Below are 15,819 nucleotides of genomic sequence, written 5' to 3' on the forward strand. Positions count from 1 at the left end.
CAACATTTACCAAGCAATTCTAATATAATATGGCCTTTCTTTACATATATAAAACACTTTGTGATTCAAGTTCAAATCTCTAGTGATACCAGCTGTGATATCTCACAGTAATTAATGTCTTTATTAATGTACCAGCTACATTAATGAGCCCATAGAAGCATGGATGAGATTAATAAAATAACAACTGAGCCTCATGAAAATGCCCTCAACTGCCACTAAGGTATTAGCAGTCCCGAAAGAAATAGGGGAGAACAAAAGTAATCTGTTTGCCCTATAGTGTGTGTGTGTGTGTGTGTGTGTGTGTGTGTGTGTGTGTGTGTGCATGAAGGAAATAAACAGGAATAAAATCCAACCAATTCAATATCAAATTAAATTCTAACTTTAGAAATCAAATTTAATATTATAAAGCAAACAGAACAATTTGCAGTAGCATCCTCAGATTCAATTAACATGTTTTAATGAATATTTACTACTTATAAAAATTGTTAAACACAGCATGATCAAAATTCATGAACATGGCTCTAGCCCTTTGTGCTGAAAAAAGTTATCATTTTTACAATGAAGTCAGTGGTATAACACACTTAATATATAACTAAGTATAATATATAATGTATCCCAAACCTATTTTTTAAATAAGTCTAAAATTGTGTTTTAATTTCATGGTTCTAAGAAGTTACATTGTAATAAACAAAACACAACCAAAGGAACCCCAGAAATTTCTACTATTTCTTTCAGAAGACAAATTAGTACAGAAATACTAAAGAGGGGTGGGGAATGAGCATCAGAAATCCTAGACTGCAGTCTCCTGCTACTACTAAATAGTTTTAACATCAAAAAGCAAGTCATTCATTTCTTTGAACTTTGATGTCTTAGTGTTAAATAAAGCAGCTAATTAATTAAAGGTTCTTTAAATTCAAAGACTCTAACAAAAAATCCAAGAAAGAGAGGAGGAAGAAGAATCAACAAGTAACAAGTGTTCACTGAAAAAGCCCCATAAACCAGTGTCAACTAAGAACATAAAAAAAAAAAAAAAAAAAAAAGAAAAGAAAAGAAAAGAAAAAAACAATGAAGTAGGCCTGCAATCATGAACACTTCCCTGGTAAGACCAGGTTTCAAATAAAATCTAAAATAACTTTGTATAGCCTACAAAACAGCTCTATTGCTTCTGCTCTCAGTATTCTGAGAAGAAAGCTAAGATTAATAAAGAATTACTAAAGATATGGCATACTAATTGTTAAAAAAAACTGTCAATATAACCTTTTCAATATATTTCACCACAGAGTAAGTACTGGACATTATCAATATGGAGGGATTGCTAGATACCAAACACAGTCCTGGAAGCTTTCTTCAATTTTCACAATAACTTGTAAAATAGACACTGTCAGTAGTCCCTATCACATCTCAATAGATTGGTCTCTGAAAGGTCAAAACACTTTCACCATGTCATAAAACAAATAAATGGAAATGCCAAAATTCAAATTCCAAGAAGTCTTTACTCCAAAATCTAAGTCTTTCACACCATTGTACTCTCGCTGGTACTTAATGCTAACATGCCCTTAAAACACTCAAGTCCCTAATAGTTCTATCCATAACATGTTCTAACCAAAGAAATGTACAGTATATTTTATAAACTTAATGTTAACTCTGGAATCTGAGCCTCTAACATACAGGTTTTTGTCATTTTCTTTCTAATTAAATGCATGGGAAATGTAGGGAATGCATGAAATGGAAAAGTGTTCCCTCCTAGATGCTTCAATTTATTCTACTCCTGCTAATACAGTAGTTAAGGCAGAACTCCATGCCTTTTATACTCAGTGTCCTTCAAAACCTGCTAAATACCAAATCCACAGGTTAAGTGTCAACTCTAGGTTCTCCTGAAACATGACCTCACTTGACTCTCTGACACTGGAGTGACACTTAGGGGTATCAGACTCATAAGGTCAGGCTGTGTTAACTCATTGTTCCCTACTTGTTAACTTTCTAGAAAACTGTATTTCAAAGAGAGCTGTATATGACTAACATTATTGGTATTGACTTAATCCAGTAAAGACATTTTTGCCCATACTACAAGCAAAATTGGAACCTGCAGTTTCTAATAACTTCGAAAAATTACTAAGAATCCTAAAGATGTCTATCAGGTGGATTCATCTCATAGGTGAGTTTGATTCTCCGATACAATAAAGAATCTTAAGAAGCAGTCAAATAGAAATGAATTATAAGTAAAAATCAAGAAAAGATCTTACTGATAAAAAATCATGACAGAAAGATAGCATCATTGTTTATATTTTATTCTGGTCCAACTGTATTTAAACTTATTACTAAATTGGCAATACAACATGCTGAGCACTATGTACATTTTTTAATTGTAAAGCACACCTATTTTGTCTTCGTCTACTGGAAAACAATAGCACTCTCCAGAGAGCAAGACAAATTTAATGAATGCTGACAAATGATAAATTTCTAAAAGTAGTAAAATTGTATCATTAATGTTTATACATTATTTTCATAAATTTTAAGCTAAATATATTTTTATATTTTTACTATAGAATTCATCAAATCAAATGCAAAAGTTTCACATAATTATGTCTGTCTTAGCCTGTTTAAAATAGAAATTTGCAAATGATGGCAATATGTACTTAATCATCTTGTTCCCAAATCCATAAACTTTCCAAACACTAAGAATTCAAAAGACTGGGGGCTGGAGAGATGGCTCAGAGGTTACGAGCACTGACTGCTCTTCCAGAAGTCCTGAGTTCAATTCCCAGCAACCACATGATGACGCACAACCATCTATGTGAGCCTCAAGACAACGACAGTGTAGTCATAAACATAAAATAGATAAATCTTAAAAAAAAATACAAAACACTGCATGTTTTATAAATATCATGTTAAATATAAATCCAAGTCATCCTACTAGAAACTCTGAAATACAATAATTTGTATGGATTTTATTAGTGCATATTAACTGTCCAAATTAATGGGTTTTATTATGACATTTTCAGACATGTATATAACATATTTTAATCTTTTTATTCCTCTCATTACTGGAAACTCAGAAATGCCTACGCGTCTACAAAAAATATAGAGATACCTTTAGTAACTGGCAGTATACAGTTTTCCGGTGGGAGACCTGTGCCCCCGTCCTTCCAGTATGGATTCAATTCTCTCTCTAGCAGTTTGGACTATAACAAAATATTTTAAAAGGTTAGAGTGTAAAAGTCAACCCAGCATAAAAATGATTAGTAAATCTGAAGTGGCTAACTCTCAGATATACAAGCCTAGACAAACCATTACAATTCTTAAGACATGTTATGTAACTTGCAGGCAACAATGTCTAACTCATGTCCATGTGTTTTTATTGAACACCTCCCATGTCTCATGACCTCCAAGTCTCACTCAGGAGATGGTTTTATAAAAGTCAGACAAGATATTCTAAAACCCATGTCCTCTGATATTCATATGACCAAGATAATTACCATGGTTACATTTAATTAGAACTCCTATGGAGTTCTATGTGTCTTGAAAGCATTCTTATGATAACTAATTTATAAACATACAGAAGGCTCAGTTGATTGTTTAACTGTAGTTCATAACAGCCATAACACACAATTGCTCAACTACATTCGCCTAAATTTACACATCTAGCATTATGTCTTATGAGAAGTATTTTATGTGACTGTGTCCAGGTGTGAACATGTGAATATGTGTGTAGGTGCCTGCCCAGGCCAGAAGTATTGGCTCTCCTAAAGCTGAGTTACAGGTAGCCATAAGCCACACCCACTGTGGGTTCTGAATTGAATCTGGGTCTTCTGAAAGAGCAGTGATGCTCCTAACCACTGAGTCATCTCTACAGCCAGAATATAGTATATACTTTTATACAAATTACATAGTTATTTTTGTTTTGTGAAATATTTTATATGTATGATCTGCCTGCATGCATGTCTGAGAGGCACATGTGTGTAGTTCCGACAGAGGCCAAAGTAAGACATTGAAACCCTTGGAACTAGAGTCACAGATGGCTGCCAGTTGCCATGTGCTGAAAGCCCAATCTGGGTCCTCTGGGATGAGCAGCCAGTATTCTTGACTGCTGAACCATCTCTTAACACCTAGTATACTATCAAACGGTTTCCTATAAGAAATTTACTTTAAAAAATTTGTTTCACAGTTCTTAGTTCTGATTGTTGTTAAACACCACTAAAAAACCTTTTTTACAAATAAATTGGCAATTTACATAAATTGGCATTTATATAAATAAAATACATGAAACAATAAAATAAAATACATAAAACAACGTATTAGTTTATTTAAGGTCAATTGAAAAATTGAAACATTGAACCCATTTTCTCACCTGCTCTAACGCTTGAGTTTTCTCCCGCTCTATTTGTCTTAGAGTTTCCTTTTCAGCTTTGAGTGATGATGAAGACACAGTTTTAATGGACATAAAATCAACAGTCATCCACTCATCGTGCTGTTTAAAAGAAAGAAGCCATTTCAATCATCACTTAAGAGCTTCATAAGATTACAGACTGCAGGTACCAGCCTGGAGCAAACACAGCATGGCTAGCCACTCAGGGGTTTCTCATTTTTGCTGCACCTTAGTCTCTCCCTTATAAAAGTGTGAAAACGTACTCACCTTTCAAGTGTGTTTTAAGGAGTAAACAAAATAACAAGTATACAAACAGCCAACATAGATTCTAGTGTACACAATCAAACATTCACCTTTCTTCCTTCATCTGTGGCTAAGTGGGTAAATTACATTCTTTCTTAAGTATTTGAACCAGAACTCAAAATGTATTTACTACTCAATTACAAGCACTGATAAGCGGAAGAGAAAGAAAAGACCTGAACAAGACACACACACAGGAGGTTCAGACAGGAGAACAGTGTTGGGTAAATCCCTCAAAAGAGGAAAAGGCTAACAACCATAGCTGGGAACCTCTGAATGGCTGTAGCACAGATGAGATCCATCTTCTGTAGTAGAAGGCCAGTCTGAACATCAGCAATTAGCATTTCTGTAAAAAGGGTTCATAAACTACTGCTAAAGTCTAACTCCATTTGTCTCTGAAATCATGTGGGTGCTCACCTGAATAGATTGGCTGTCACATTCTTTTTCTGTCTTTTTGTCTTTCACCTTCCAGGTCTTTTCTTTGCCAGGTATCTGGGAAGGAGCAGCCTCAACCCACTCGTCTTCAGAGCTCTAAGAACATTTAGCAAATAGGTGACATTCACAAATCTGCATACTTATATAAAAAAAGACCTACAAAATATCTTCTAGTGAACAGTTGGGAAACTCGGATGTTAATGGGATCATATGAGCAAACACCAAAGCAAACCCAGTGAGAAAAGAAAATTGCATGTGTATGTGCATGTTATGTGTGTGGCACTTGTGAGTGGTCAATGTGTATGTGTGTGAGAATGCACATGCCCATAAACATGTATTTAGAGGCCAGAAGAGGACTTTAGGTCACCCTCCTCTACTATTCCTCACTTTATTCCCTTGTAAGAGTCTCTAATTGAACTTGGGCTTAGCAGCCAGCAAGCTCCAGAAAGCCTCTGCTTTTACACAGTTCTTGAATTATAGGTTGATGCAGCCATACACAGCTTTTTATGTGGATGCAAGTGGCTGAGACTCAGGCTCTCATGCTTGCTGTATGACACTCTTACCAACCGAGGCAAGTACCTGTAATGAAACTTGATGTTCTACTATTCAGTGAATTTCCTCAATTTTTTCTAAAATTTTTTAAGATTTGTGTGTGTACGTGTGTGCGTGCGTGTGTGTGTGTGTATGTGTTTGTATGGAACACAGTGTTTAGATGTCCTGGAGCTGGAGATATGGCTGGCTGCTGTAAGCAATCCAATTTGGAAGCGAAGAACAACTGGGCCTCCATCTTCTGAAAGAGCAGCAAATTCTCCTAACTACTGAGCTATTTCTTTAGCCCTTTAAGATATAAGTATGAATAAAAAAATATACAAGGATGCGTGTCAAGTAATACAATCAACATGTAAAACATATTTATGCTCTGCCACAACAACTGCCAACTGTTTCCCGAGGCAAAGTAGGTTATACTGTTTCATTCATACATGCCTTAATTTGGATTTAAATGCCAGAACTTATTTATATTCATACACACTTTTTTTTTTTTACAAATAATCATTATAAACATATTTCTAGCTTAACTCAAGTTTATATTGTCAAAGCAATTTAGTGCTTCCATCAAAATTCTTGAAGTCATGCATTAAAATGGGAATTTATAGTCCCATTTTAAAATGGGACAGTCTATTAGTACTTTCTTCAGAGGACTACCAATTTGCTAAAATAAAGTAAAATAATAAAGAAGTTTGAATTCTAGGGAGTCTTGTCACAGGAGTTCTACAGGGTGAGGGTTTTTTTCTGTCTTACCATATGCTGACCAACCGCTCAGTACCTCATCACCAACATTCCAAATCAGACAAAAGCAATAACCACCTGAAACTTCATGACACTAATGAAACCAGAATTCACCTTCTGATCCTTAGTTGGTTTAGGTAGTAAGTTCTATTACCACAGAAGCCACATCCCTTTTGTCTACTTTGTACCTGTTTTAGTTAGGGTTTACTGTGGTGAACAGACATCATAACCAAGGCAACTGTTATAAGGACTACATTTATTTGGGGCTGGCTTACAGCTTCAGAGGTTCAGTCCAGAATCATCAAGGCGTGAACATGGCAACATCCAGGCAAGCATAATACAGGAGGAGCTGAGAGTTCTACATCTTTATCTGAAGGCTACTAGCAGAATACTCACTTCTAGGCAGCTTAGGATAAGGGTCTTAAAACCCACACCTACTGTGACACACTTATTCTAACAGGGGCACACCTTCTAATAGCACCGCTCCTTGGGCTGAGCACATACAAACTATAACAGTACTTCTGTTATCTCTCTTTGCACCCTCCTGGAGTTTTCTACCAATTAACATTTCCCATACTTTAAACAAGTTCTCTGTTAGTAAAAATAAACCACTTTGGCTTCCTACCTATTCCCCTCAACTTCCTGGTAAATTTACTTACAGTTGTGCTTGGTCTAACCTATCAACTCCTCCTGCTGCAAGCATCTGGCCTCACTCCTGTCACCTCACTCTCCTTCTGATTTACTTCAATGGGCACTGGAGGCCTAGAGATTCATATGCTGAAGCATTTCATACCCAAACGTTTTTATTTATTTATTTATTTATTTATTTTTTGGGGGGGGAGGATTTCCTGGCCTATGTATCCCTGTAGCAGCAATTCATCTTCCTACTCCTTTTTCTAAGACAATATTACTAAAAATGTAAGTGCCAAAACATTTCTCTAAACTCTTAATTATCATACACACTAATCTAGAAACAACTCTTCAAAATTCGTCAAGCTCAGCAAAGTATTCCAATTTTTATCTCTAGAACCTCACTTCTGTTGATGACCCATGTTCAAGATTTTCAAAATATTCTCCAGTCTAATCCGCAATCTTTATTCTGCATTTCCTTTGTGTACTCTCCCCTCTTTGCTCCATTTTAAAACACTCATGCTGGTTTCCTCTTGTCATTATTGCATGTTTTATTCTCTACACACTCCTTTGGGACCATTATAATATTTACCTTTATGGTTTTGAGTACCTTTTTTTCCCTGGTCCAACTAAAGCGTCAGTGACTTAATCACCACCTTGAATATTCTACTAAATTCAAGAACACATAATCCCATCATCTTCCACAAAACCTGTTTCTTCTGCTGGATTTCTAAACTGAGTTACCTGGCATCATCAAACCAAAAATCGGAGGATCATCTTACCCAGTCAGACAAGCTGATATTTAATTCCCAAACACTAGTCAAATATGCCATGTAGCAAGCACCACATCAATGCCCTGGGAGCCCACCTGAATCCCAACTCCCCAGCTCTAATCCAATCTCCTCCTCCTCTTCCTCTTCTTCCTCCTCTTCCCCCTCTTCTTCTTCTTCCTCCTCCTCTTCCTCCTCCTCCTCTTCCAAAAGTCTTAAAACAGATCTCATTGTCACCTTCACAAATCAATAGTCAAATAAATAAAGTTCCAGGAGCTCCATCTTTCCTGCTCTTCTGCCTTTCCCAATCTCTATCCACCACTCATTTGGAGTACTACAGGGAAACCTGACAACAGTACCTATCTTGCTTGGCTTCCTATCATTAAGACTTCAGAATCTCACTTCCTTCCTGCTGTCAGAACCCAGTTTTGTTTGGGGAAGTAATCAACCCTAAACATTTCTAGGCCATCACTGTCTACACATAACCCCTTCTTCTTGAAAATAGTATAAAAGATATGGCCTGCTTTCATTTAGTCTGAGTCCCCAGAGATTAGAACTGGTACCCAACACTCTTTTCTCTTTTGACCCAAAAGATGAACAAATTCTACTTTGAAGACTTAATTTCTATGATGAAAACAGAAGTACAAAAGAAAAAGACCCCAGTATTTTAAAACTCTTTTCCCTTACTTTTATAATACAGTTTCTTGCTGCTTTGCCTTATAATTTTTCAGACACTCAATTAAAATGGTTTCCTCTCCTTCTCATGGAGCTCTTTAATGCGGGCATTCACCTTTCTATTTCCCTGAGCATTTTATAATCATCACATCTCCACCAACAATGATGACTAAATGATATCCCATCTTCTGGAACCACTATCTACATAGCCAGGGGAATTCTTAAGCGTGTGTCTTGTAGACAAGACATCTTTCTATAAGTAGTAATACTTTAAGGTCTCTTGCACCATCAATTCCTACACACTTGTCACTGAAGTCATACTCCCCCAGCCTCAGATCCTAGTCCTGGTGTGTACTTACTGAGGAGTTGTCAGTTGACTCACTCTGTATCTGACATTTCTGTTTCTTCCTCTTCTTTTTCTTCTCTTTCTTCACTTTTTTTGAATGCTTGTTTTTTTTCTTCTTTTTCTTCTCAGAATGTTCCTAATAATTTGAACAAGTATAAAGGGAATTTAATCTTACCTAATTTTAACAGAAAGACACTTTGAACAGAAAGAAAAATCCATGTTCCAAGAGACTTTACATCTTTCATGAGAAGAAATGAAAATTATGACTCCATACATACTTAGAGAAATATAAAATTCTCCAAGAAATCTAAATGTACTTTCTATAAGATAAGCACGACTAGTCAATGAACTAGCTTCAAGAAAAATATATGAACAAAGTTTTGGTTACATATTTGTATATGACCCATATTATCAAATAAATACAGATATATACTGAGATGGTTTACATATGCTTGGCCCAAGGAGTGGCACTATTAAAAGATGTGGCCTTGTTGGAGGAAGTGTGTCACTGTGGGGGTAGCTTGGAGACTCTCCTCCTAGCTGCCTGAGGGATGCTTAGTCTGTTCCTGACATCCTTTGGATGAAGATGTAGAACTCTCAGCTCCTCCTGTACCATGCCTGTCTGGATGCTGCCACACTCCCGCCTTTGTGATAATGGACTGAACCTCTGAACCTGTAAGCCAGTCCCAATTAAACGTCCTTTATAAAACTTGCATTGATCATGGTGTCTGGTCACAGCAATAAAACCCTAACTAAGACATATACATACAACCAGTTATTAATACATATTAAGCATTTAGAAATTCCCAAGAAACAGATATTTTAATATTTTCAATTTAATATCCACAAAAATTATGAGTGAATGATGGGCACATAACCTCAACTAACTCTTCCTATAAAGTGTACACAGATCAAATTATCAGTGTACTCTGTAAATATAAATTAACATTTGTTAATTAAAAAAAAAAAAACAAACCCTGTACCAGTGTGGGGCACGTGTCAGGAGGAAAGCTGCAGAAAATTTGTAAAAATAGAAAAGAAGGCTTGATGGGGAAAAAAACCCATAAACTGTAAAACACTGTCTTTTCAGATCTAGAAGCTTCCTAAAAATAGACCACAGATTTATAACTAAATCTACCAGCCAACACAAATAACAAAAGCTTTTCATATCACGGTGAATCTCTCTCATCAAGACAGACATTTTGTTGACAGAAGAAATAAACTTCAATAATACCAACTATTCAATAATACCAACCATAGTAAAGATGTTACTGACAACTTGAGTTCAATCCCTAGAATGCACAAGGTAGGAGAGAACTCAGGTAAGTTGTCCTCTGACCTTAACATATTTACCACCACACATATAGACACATAAACAAACAGACACACAGAAGAAATGTAAAGAAAAAATTGTTTCTAATATTAACTTGAATAGTATTTTGTTTTTTGTTTTTAAGACATAAGCCATGCCTTTAATCCCAGCACTTGGAAGATAGACTTCTTTGCGTTTGCAGCCTGCCTCACCTACATAACAAGTTCCAGACCAGCCAGGGCTACATAGCTTCCTTAAAGTACCAAAAATAACAAAATATATCATAGCATTACATTCAGGCACATCTGTTAATATTCACCTGTGCGAACTGTTCAATTCGCTCATTCACATCAGGTAGCATCCATGTGTCCTCACCTCGAAGTTGCTTAAGTTCTTTATCCCTTTGTTCTTTTTCAAAATTATGTTTGGCCTACAACAAAAGAATACAAAAGGCAAATTGACAATTGATATTACTGCTTTTCAAGTACAAAAACAAAAACTGGTAGCACTTTCATATAAAGATTCCTAAGTTAGTGAAAGGTCTATTGTAACCAAAAAAGTTGCTTCTATACTGTAGGAACAAGTTGAAAAAAAAAAATGAATATCAATGCAAAAATACTCAATTAAATTCTTGCAAACAAAATCCAAGAACACATCAAAATGATCATACACCACAATCAAGTAGACTTCCTCCCAGGGATGAAGGGATGATTCAATATAAGTCTATCAACATCATCCACAATACAAGCAAATTCAAAGGAAAAAAAAAAAAAACCACATGCTTTCTCATTCGATGCTTAAAAAACATTTGACAAATTACAACACTCTTTCATATAAAGTCATTGAACAAACAGGAATTTAAGAAGCATACCTAAGCATAATAAAAGCAATATACAACAAACCAACAGTGAACATCAAATTAAATGGACAGAAACTTGAAGCAATCCCACTAAAATCAGGGACAAGACAAAGATGCCCATTCTTTCCCTATTTATTCAATATAGTACTTGAAGTTCTAGCTAGAGCAATTAGACAACAAAAGGAGATGGAAGGGATACAAACTGGAAAGAAAGAAATCAAACTTTCACTATTTGCAGATAATATGATAATATACATAAGCAACCCCAAAAATTCTGCCAGAGAACTCCTATACCTGATTGACAACTTCAGCAACGTTGCTGGATATAAAATTAACTCAAACAAATCAGTAGCCTTTCTGTACAAAAGACTAAATGGGCTGAGAAAGAAACTAAGGAAACAACACCCTTCGCAATATTCACAAATAATATAAAGTATCTTTGAGTAACTGTAATCAACCAAGTGATCTGTATGACAAGAACTTCAAATGTCTGAAAAAAGAAACCAAAGATCTCAGAAGATGGAAAGATAGAGCATGCCCATGGATCGATAGGATTAACTTAGTAAAAATGGCCATCTCACTGAAAGCAATCTACAGATTCAATGCATTCCCTATCAACATTCCAACACAATTCTTCAAAGGCATGGAAAGAGCAATTCTCAATTTCATATAGGAAAATAAAAAACCCAGGATAGCAAAAACTATTCTCAACAATAAAAGAACTTCAAAGGCAATCACCAGCCCTGAACTCAAACTGTACTACAGAGCAATAGTGCTAAAAACTGCATAGTATTGGTACAGGGACAGGCAGGTAGGTCAATGGAATAGAATCGAAGACCCAGAAATAAACCCATACACTAAGGTCACTTGACCTTTGACAAAGGAGCTAAAAGCATGCAGTGGAAAAAAGATAGCATTTTCAACAAATGGTGCCGGTTCAATTGGAGGCCACCATGTAGAAGAATGTAAACTGATGCTTTCTTACCAACCTGTACAAAGCTCAAGTAGATCAAGGGCCACCACATAAAATCTGATATGCTGAATCTAATTGAAGAGAACGTGAGAAAGAGCCTTGAACACATCAGCATACGGGAAATTTTCCTAAACAAAATACCAATGGCACAGGCTCTAAGATCAACAATTGACAAATGAAACCTCATGAAACTGAAGAACTTCAGCATATCTACAGATTGGGAAAAGATCTGTAGCAATCCTATATCTGATAAGGGGCTTATAACCAAAATATACAAAGAACTCAAGAAGTTAGACTTCAGAAAACCAGATAACTCAATTAAAAAATGGGGTAAAAAGCTAAACACAGAATTTTCAACTGAGGAATCTCCAATGATGAGAAGCCCTTAAAAGAATGTTCAACTTCCTTAGTCATCAGGGAAATGCACATCAAAATGACCCTAATATTCCACCTCACACCAATCAGCATGGCTAAGATCAAAAACATAGGTGACAGCAGATGCTTGTGAGGATATGAAAAAAGAGGGACACTCCTCCATTGCTGGTGGGATTGCAAGCTGGTACAACAACTTTGGAAATTAATCTGGTTGTTCCTCAGAAAATTGTAAATAGCTCTACCTAAAGACCCCGCTATACCACTCCTGGGAATATATCCAAAAGATGCTCCAACATATCACAAGGACACATGTTCCACTATGTTCATAGCAGCCATATTAATAATAGCTAGAAACTGAAAACAACCAAGATGTCCCTCAACAGAGGATGGATACAGAAAATTGGGTACCCTACACAATGGAATACTCAGCTATTAAATACAATGACTTCATGAAATTCTTAAATAAAAGGATGGAACTAGAAAATATCATCCCGTGTGAAGAACACAGAACCAAAAGGACATACATGGTATGTACCCACTGATAAGTGGATACTACCCCAAAAGCTCAGAATACCCACGATACAACTCACAGATCATAAGCAGCTTAACAAGAAGGAAGGCCATAGTGTGGACATGTCAAACTCACTTAGAAAGGGGAACAAACTATAGGAGTCGAGGGAGGGAGGGTCCTGGGTGGGAAAGGGAGGGGGAGGAAAGAAGGAAGGGACAGAGGCAGGATCAGGTATGGGAAGAGACAGGAGAGAAGTCCACAGGTCTAGGACAAGAAATAGAAAGAAGCAGCAGTGGAGGTGCTTGGAGAACCCCTGTAAAGTCCCTGACACCAGGAATTCGGGAGGTTCCCAGCACCCATTGGGGATGACATTAGCCAAAATACCCAACAGCAGGGAGATAGAACTTGAAGAGACCACCTTCAGTAGATAAACATGGCCCCCATTGGAGGGATGGTGCCGCCACCCCCACCCCCAATCTAACAATTTTTAACCCAGAATCGTCCCTATCTAAAGAAAATGAAGGGACAAAAAAAAAAAGAGGCTAAAGGAAAGGTCATCCAGAGATCTCCCCATCGCAGACATCAAACCCTATGACACTATTGCTGATGTGATGCCAAAGATGTCTTGTAGACAGGAACCTGGTATGGCTCTCCTCTAGAGGCTCTGCCAGCACCTGACTACGACAGATGCAGATACTCACAGCTAACCATTGGAGAGAGCCCTGGGGTCCCAGTGGAAGAGTTAGGGGTTAAGGAGCTGAAAGGAATTATAGGAAGTACAACAGTATCAATTAACCAGACCCCTCAGAGCTACCATGGATTAAACCACCAACTAAAGAGTATACATTGGCCAGTCCACAGCTCCCATTACATATGTAGCAGAGGACTGCCTGATATAGCATCAGTGGGAGGGGAGTCGCTTGGTCCTGTGAAGGTCTGATGCCCCAAAGAAGGGGGATGCTAGAGGGGTGAGGCAGGGGTGAATGGGTGGGAAAAACTCTTAGAGGCAAATAGGAGGGGAAGGAGTGGAAGGGTTCATGGAAGGGAGACTGAGAAGAGAGATAACATTTGAAGTGTAAACAAAATGTTTTTTAAAAAGCTATCAATAGCTTTTCTTTGAGACTATCAATCTTCAGTAAATTCGGGTACAAATCACATACATTATCCAGTCTAAGACTAGCATATGTCCTTTCTCCCTGCCTCAAATACAACTTGGAGTCACTTTAACCTTCATAGTCCCTGAGGCTAGTTCTTCAGACTTTTGCAAAAGTTCTAAAGCTGACTTTTTCCCATGCCTTCAAAATAGACGATATGTGTACCCCAATACAACTAAGAAAAACATTATCCTCTTAAAAAGAAAAAAATTTATAGCTAAATTCTAGTCAGCAGTCAACAACAGTAATACAGTGCAAGAAGTTTCTTTTGCTTTCTCATCCATCTCTCAAATTCCAAAGCTGACTTTGGTCTTTATCAAACTACATGTAGATTTGTATAAAATTCTTCTCAGCTTACAAAAAGTTTCCTCCAAAAACTGCTTGAAATATCAGTCATGATGAGCATTCATTATAACTATTTTGAAATCAGCCAATAATCACGATGTTTGATCTGACCAAGACTAACTGCTCACCTATACCCTTAAAATGTGATTGAAGCCATTACTCATTCTTCCTATTTTCTACTCTTTATATGCATTTAAACGTATTTAAAATTCTTTTATCATAAAACAAACAAACAAAAAAAAAACCATAGTCAAGGAACATTCTGCTGTTCAACTACAAATTCTTTTTCATTGTCACAATCAGGAATAACTTGTCAGATAATTCAATAATTTGCTTCTTCCGTTTTTATAAATTCCATACATTTCAATGTTAATGAGAATTGTTCCCAAACTGGGGGGAGGGGAGGGGCGGCACATATTGAGTCTCTTATGCTAAACAGCGTTTCAATCAGTAAAAGCTGGCCTAAGCCTAAGAGTTGAAAGGAAATGTTTTGGGGAATCACCAATGTATTCAAATATTTCCTACTTCCAATAAGCCGGAGCAATGACTCACACTTCGACTTAATTGGTAAGAGTCCTCAGATGTGACATCGGACACAGAAACTGAGCAATCCAGACGGCAGAAATGTCAAGAATAAGTGGCTTAACAGCTAAGGAAACTAATATCAACCTCTCTGCAGAGAGAAACAACAAATGTAGGCGGTTAGAGCATTTAGGAGACAACTGCATTGGGAAAGAGAGACCAAAATCAGACAAGGTGAAATATCGAAGTGACGAGAGGAGTGGGGAAATAACTTCCAGGATTCTCAAGTACTACAACTTTAAATAACATTCCAAGACCCTAAGATTTAAAAAACGAAAGCATTTCAAGAACTAATATATTCTGGGAAAGCGCCTACCTAGCATTCAGATGCCCTCCTTATAACCCCCAGTTTCAAAAAGAAAGAGAAAATTCTCCAAAGCAGGGGTACCTGCCGTAACACCTCGGCCTTGGCAATACGGGTCTGTTCTTTTCTTTCTTCAATACTGCTAGCACTTTCAAATCTTAAACCGAACGCCGCCATAGTTATCGCTGATGTAAAGCAAGGAAGCCGTCAGGAAAACTGGGTTTACGACTGTCGTATTTAGGAGGAAAAAAAAAAAAAATCCGGATTTTACGACTGTCGTAATTTAGAAACGTTTGCGACTGTCGTAATTTAGGAACCGTTTACGACTGTCGTAATTTAGAAAACAAATACGGATTTCAAAATAGTAGTAAAAGGTGCGCTACTATGCCAACAGAGCAGGCGCAGATCTGAATGTTTCTCCTGTAAAAGGTTTAGCTGAAACTTGATAGCCAGCTGGAGAGTTGACCTTTCAGCTGTACTGGATTCGCTAAGCCCTGAGTTAATATCAACATGCGTTATTATGCACCCTGCGCTATACTAACTCATTTCTCACTAGGACTCTTAAAAACACCACAGTAAACTAGAAGTTATACCT

General features: G+C 36.9%; 1 protein-coding gene across 1 annotated transcript in view; it reads right to left on the reverse strand.

Moving 5' to 3' along the window:
• Nucleotides 1–15,440, reverse strand: part of Cwf19l2 (CWF19 like cell cycle control factor 2) — a 58,195-nt gene extending 42,755 nt beyond the window's left edge. The window contains exons 1-6 of the mRNA XM_032908694.1: nucleotides 15,309–15,440; nucleotides 10,441–10,551; nucleotides 8,823–8,945; nucleotides 5,084–5,197; nucleotides 4,349–4,468; nucleotides 3,092–3,182 (exon numbers count right to left, since the gene is read on the reverse strand). Of these exons, the coding sequence (XP_032764585.1) occupies nucleotides 3,092–3,182; nucleotides 4,349–4,468; nucleotides 5,084–5,197; nucleotides 8,823–8,945; nucleotides 10,441–10,551; nucleotides 15,309–15,401 (652 nt within the window). The 5' untranslated portion in view covers nucleotides 15,402–15,440. The remainder of the gene's footprint in view (nucleotides 1–3,091; nucleotides 3,183–4,348; nucleotides 4,469–5,083; nucleotides 5,198–8,822; nucleotides 8,946–10,440; nucleotides 10,552–15,308) is intronic.
• Nucleotides 15,441–15,819: the final 379 nt, after the last annotated feature.

This window comes from Rattus rattus, chromosome 7 (genome assembly GCF_011064425.1).
Source record: "Rattus rattus isolate New Zealand chromosome 7, Rrattus_CSIRO_v1, whole genome shotgun sequence".
Taxonomy (NCBI): domain Eukaryota; kingdom Metazoa; phylum Chordata; class Mammalia; order Rodentia; family Muridae; genus Rattus; species Rattus rattus.